At 42.1% G+C, this 5,313-nt stretch overlaps 1 protein-coding gene across 1 annotated transcript; it reads left to right on the top strand.

Moving 5' to 3' along the window:
• Nucleotides 1-1,542: 1,542 nt before the first annotated feature.
• Nucleotides 1,543-4,606, top strand: hsd17b14 (hydroxysteroid (17-beta) dehydrogenase 14). Its single transcript, XM_084677498.1, has 9 exons — nt 1,543-1,886; nt 1,984-2,022; nt 2,193-2,290; nt 3,282-3,348; nt 3,465-3,556; nt 3,689-3,793; nt 3,893-3,960; nt 4,097-4,193; nt 4,348-4,606. The coding sequence occupies exons 1-9, from the start codon at nt 1,796-1,798 to the stop codon at nt 4,489-4,491; spliced, it is 801 nt and encodes a 266-aa protein (XP_084533624.1). The 5' UTR covers nt 1,543-1,795; the 3' UTR covers nt 4,492-4,606.
• Nucleotides 4,607-5,313: the final 707 nt, after the last annotated feature.

Genomic DNA, 5,313 nt, shown 5'->3' with positions numbered 1-5,313 from the left:
CACCTGCATGTGTCTGGTGAGGGAGGGAGGGAGGGGATGGGACAGGGGGAGGGAGGGAGGGGACAGGGGGGGGGGAGGGGACAGGGGGAGGGAGGGAGGTTGGGGGGTCACATTGCTCCTTCAGGGGTAGTGATAATCTGTCTCCTGATTCCCCTCCGTAGTGAGGTTTAGATAGTTAAGCTTGTTTGTAGGTCACCGTCTTCAATCTCTCCCCTGCCCTGTACGCTCTTGCTCACTGTGTCTGTGGGGAATGCTGGCAGTTCGAAATTCAATCCTCCACCCTCGGCACTGCCTTACACCCACCCTTACCCCCACCCTCAAATGTCAGCCCCCCTAAAAAGTATCACCCTCTCTCTCTCCCGCCTACTCTCTCTCTTTGTCTCTCTGTCTCTCCCTTCCACTCTTTCCCCTTCTCTCTCACTCTCTCCCTCTTCCCTCTCTATCTCTGTCTGTTTCACATCGGCATGTGTACACATTCCCTCCAACACATGGTAATCCACTTGGTGACTCAAATCAACACAACTGACACTTGCAAAAAGTAACATCAAAGGCCTGGCTCTTTATTAAACTCACCTTAAATGGTCTTTTCAGACCTGGTTAGACTTTGGTGTTGAAAGTTCAGAGACACTCCATTGCTCCAGTATCTTTAATATTTGAGTAGTGCAAATATTATGGGTGAGACTTGGGTGACAATTGATGGTGCTGTGTAATTTGACCTGTACCAGCCTACATTTCCCATAAAGCGACACCCTTCTACTAACAGAACTCATGTTAACAGGAACTTTGAACACCAATAACGCCATATTTTTTTTAATCATGTGATAAGTTAGCCTCGCTGCCAGCCCAACTTTTCCCCGCCCACCAAAAAATTTGGTCGGGAAGTTGGGTCTGGAGGGTCCCGTATTGGGGAACAACTATATCAGAAAATGTCTAATATAGAGAGAACTGCCACTCTCGCGAAACTTCCGCGTTCTGAACTGGTTGAAGTTCCATGTGAGGGCGCTAACGAGCGCGTGCAGAATGAATGGAGGTCTATGGATAGTTAAACCCTCAAAATCCACTTTTCTCAGGATATAATTTTTTGTCTAGAAATTTGAATTCTGAATTCGGAAAGGGAGGCAAAAATAATACACACTGCTGGCTGTTAGATTGTTTTAAAGTCGCCTTTCTGTTCTAAAAAGCTTTTGAAAATGGCATTGACATTCTGATTCCGCTTCCGATGCCATCAAGCAAGAGCTCTGGTAGTATCGGTCCTTCACTAACCAATCAGCATTCGTTAGCAGAATGCTAGCGTGTTATGGGCAACAACGACTTACCCTGTAAGAAATCGAAAGGACATAAGTACTCGTTCATTCAACTTTTGACCTGTAATACATGTTGAACATACAAAAAATATAATCAGATCTGAGATTTATCAACGACAATCAGGCGAAAGAGACAAATTTAGCCGTTTAGCTCCATAGACTCCCATTCATTTTGCACTCGACCGCGATCACTCCCAGTGGAACTCTGGTGGAACTGCAACAAAATTCGGTACAATCGGGCTTAATAGGGAGTGGACAGGCTCTTCTTAAACAGGCTCTGGTCATATTCTGACTAGAATTATGAGTATGACAACGTCAGGCTAGTGATAAATGGACATTTCTGAGTGAGATAATGTGTCGGATCATTGTTGCCGTGTTAGAGACGTTGAGTTGTTAGTCAAGTCCTCCACGCAAGATTAAATTTATCGACGAAGGGTAGCGGTTGGTGCTGGCTTGTCTTCTGCATCATCATTACAGTTGACATTTGCGAGATGTCTGGCGCTGCTTTGCGTTACTGTAACAAAGTTGTGATTGTAACTGGGGGCTCAAGGGGTATTGGCAGAGGTATTGTCAAAGCCTTTGGTAAGACACGGAGTTTACTACTAATTCGTTTTGATTTAAATGGAATTTTATAGAAGATTTGGGTCAGAGTGTGAACTAATATTTATTTCTGTTGCAGTGGAGAATGGGGCAAAAGTTGTGTTTTGTGCCTTAGAATGTAAGTCTGAACAAACGTTCATTATTATAATGTGATTGTCAGCGTCCCAAAATAATCTGAACATTATTGTATTACATTCTGTACTACAATTATGTGCGACTGCAGTAAACAATCAGACTGTATCTTTGTAACTTTTTCTGTAACTTTGTTTTCTATCTATGTATCTCCAGTGGACACCTCTAAGGCGCTAGAGGCGGCGCTCAACCAGGCTGGGCCAGGTTCATGTCAATTCGTGTCATGTGACATCTCAAAAGAGGAAGACATCAAGGTAATGAATGTGGTAACCTCGTGATTTGTCAAGTGATCCGTCTCCATGAAAACAGGATGTGTGTTCCCAGTTTTTGTTCTCTATTTTTCAACATTTTTTGCGTGTTCAACAATTACACGTCCATTTACGTAGGCCTAATACAGGTATTTACGTCAGATTAAACATAACAAATCTTTATTTTCTTAGAACAACAGTAACACCTCAATGAATGAATAATGTATACAAGGGTATATATAACACAATATAAAAAATAAAATAATAATGAGTCTAACGTCACTATAGGAAAGCATAATCACATAAATTATTTCAAGTTATTCTGTGTTACCTTAGATTTGATTTAAAGTGCTATCAATTGATCACGGTCACTTTTAGCACTGTTAGTGCACGTTCCTTTCATATAGGCTTCATTTTTGTCATGGACTCTAAAATCGGTTGATTCAAACTATCACTTTTTCCCCCCAAAGAATGATGTATTATCATATCACTTGTGAGTGATCGTCATTTAGCAGAACATTCTCAGACTGCTTGTGAACCGAAGCACAAATGCTCTGTTAAGGGGACATTTAGGAAGTAATACAGACCTTTGTCCTCACACAAACACATAAACATCCACATATGACATGTTACACACGCATTCATACTACTGAAAACTCACATCCACATAGGTGAAATGCTTGCATCGACACATTGAAACGTCTGAATCTTTCGAAAAACTTTTTTCAACCTCTCGAAACTTGTTCCGACACGGTACAAACTAAGTACCGTCTTGCACTCAGTATTGCCGTTGTGGGCCTGACCCATTTAGGACTACAGTTACTGTCTTCCCTGACAGGTTATTTTGCTTCTCTGCAATAGCGACTGTCATATATATATATCTTGAAATTCATCAGCACATGCAAATAGAAAGTTCTTACATGTATCTATCACAAATCAACTACCAATATGCTCCTGACCATTATACTCCAGTTCACTTCATCTTTCCTATTCACAGCGAATGATTACTGTGACAGTTGAGCAGTACGGTCAGATAGACTGTCTGGTCAACAATGCCGGGTGGCGTGAGTACAGCCGCATTGATTTGAAGAGTCATGATCCAGCGTTATGATTGAAGAATTCTTTCTTGAGTTTATTGTTCTGTAGATAACGACACATCCGTATGTTCCGCCTGCCTCAGACCCGCCTCACAAGACCACAGACGAGACAACAGCAGATGAGTTTAGATATCTTCTCAACCTAAACCTTATCAGCTACTTCTTGACGTCTAAAGTAATTATTCACCTATCTGTGTGTGTGTGAGAGAGAGAGAGAGAGAGAGAGAGAGAGAGAGAGAGAGAGAGAGAGAGAGAGAGAGAGAGAGAGAGCGCAATGTTGTGATGATACATATCCCCTGCCTCCCAGTTTGCCTTGCCCCATCTGCGAGAGCGACAGGGAAACATCATTAACATATCCAGCCTGGTGGCCTCCATAGGCCAGAAGCATGCTGTGCCTTACGTAGCCACCAAGGTGATTTTAAAAACATTCCATTCCATCTTCAACTCCTGTCTGGCTTTTAAAACCATAATCTGCAGCTACATGTGGGGGGTATCTACTTTAATCCACAAGGGGGCGATCGTTGCCATGACCAAAGCTATGGCAGTCGATGAGAGTCGCTATCAAGTCAGAGTCAACTGGTAAGAACATGTCGAAATTTAACAAAACCCAATGATTAACCCAATGTATTAGCATACTTGAGCACTTTATTTTTCTGCGTCTTCTTGGGAATGTTTATCTATATTTCCCCTCTTCCCCATCTGCCGTCGCTGCCAGTATTTCTCCCAGTAACGTGATGACGCCACTATGGGAGGAGCTGGCGGGTCACGCAGTGGACGCCGCAGCTACGATAAGGGCGGGAGAAAACGCCCAGGCAAGTTTCTCCTGGGAAGCGAGCCAAGCAAAATATGGCTGATTATTTTGTTCGGAACAGAGGGGTTGGGGGTTGAAGAGCATTTATTTCTTTAATGGTATAATTAACTTGCACGGTGCCTCCGCTCAAACACGGTGAACCTTTCCTTCTACAGCTTATTGGTCGGATGGGGACCGAGGTTGAGAGCGGGCTGGCGGCGGTGTTTCTGGCAGCGGACGCCACCTTCTGTACAGGGATAGATCTGCTCCTGAGTGGGGGAGCTGAGCTCAACTACGGATTCAAGAGTCAGGTCCCATGAGATCAGAACTGTTGCAGCCTAGCTACTCTGTCTCAGGTTACCAAACAACTTTATTTTTGATATTGAAAATCATTGTTTGTGATTTTGACATTCAATAAAATGAATTTTATGATGATAGGTTGCTGTCGTCGATTATTTACGAACATTAACTCGCAATATTGCCGTACGCAAACTAGGCCTACATGTTTGGACTAAACGTATTTAATCTCGTTTAAACTAAATGTATATTTCCTACGTTATTTTTATTTAACAGAATCCGACTAAACAACTTAAATTAGCTTCCCGCAACTAAAGCCTCGACATTGGCCCTTTTCTCTATTTTCAATTAAAAACATAATATAATACCATTAGGATAAAAAATAAAAATAAAACATCGCTACACCAATGCACCAAGCTGCGACATTGGCCTACTTTATGAGGAAGTTACTGGTCTGTTGTTATTTCCAAACCAGCGAGATCACCAATCAAATATCAAGCTTTCTACAACTCCCTACTGGTGGACCAATCACCGCCTTCTCCATTATAATCGTTTGAACTAGATTAACCTTCTAGATTTGCCAAGTAATATGCAAGGATCTGTAGTTTGTCCAACCACGTAGACGACTTTGATCACACCTACATTTTTAACCATTTATTGTCTTGAGTTGGCGTTCTGATACATTTTCAATAAATACATGGCACCAAGAACCGATAACACCGTCAAACGCAACTGCAATATTATCATCTGCATATTGTCTTTAAAAGTTGAATATATAGGCTCCTTAAAGAACATAAGACATATATGTGGATTATATTCGTAGGAATTAGCATGCGAATGTAAAC

The sequence above is a fragment of the Hypomesus nipponensis genome, chromosome 17 (genome assembly GCF_054491055.1).
Source record: "Hypomesus nipponensis isolate SF chromosome 17, ASM5449105v1, whole genome shotgun sequence".
NCBI lineage: Eukaryota > Metazoa > Chordata > Actinopteri > Osmeriformes > Osmeridae > Hypomesus > Hypomesus nipponensis.
This window is presented reverse-complemented; position numbering and strand designations above follow the sequence as displayed.

Coding starts and splice junctions, on each gene's coding strand:
- hsd17b14 (XM_084677498.1), top strand. CDS start 1,796: ATGTCTGGCGCTGCTTTGCGTTACTGTAACAAAGTTGTGATTGTAACT. Junction 2,291..3,281: donor CAAAAGAGGAAGACATCAAG/GTAATGAATGTG, acceptor TCCTATTCACAG/CGAATGATTACTGTGACAGT. Junction 3,557..3,688: donor GCTACTTCTTGACGTCTAAA/GTAATTATTCAC, acceptor CCTGCCTCCCAG/TTTGCCTTGCCCCATCTGCG.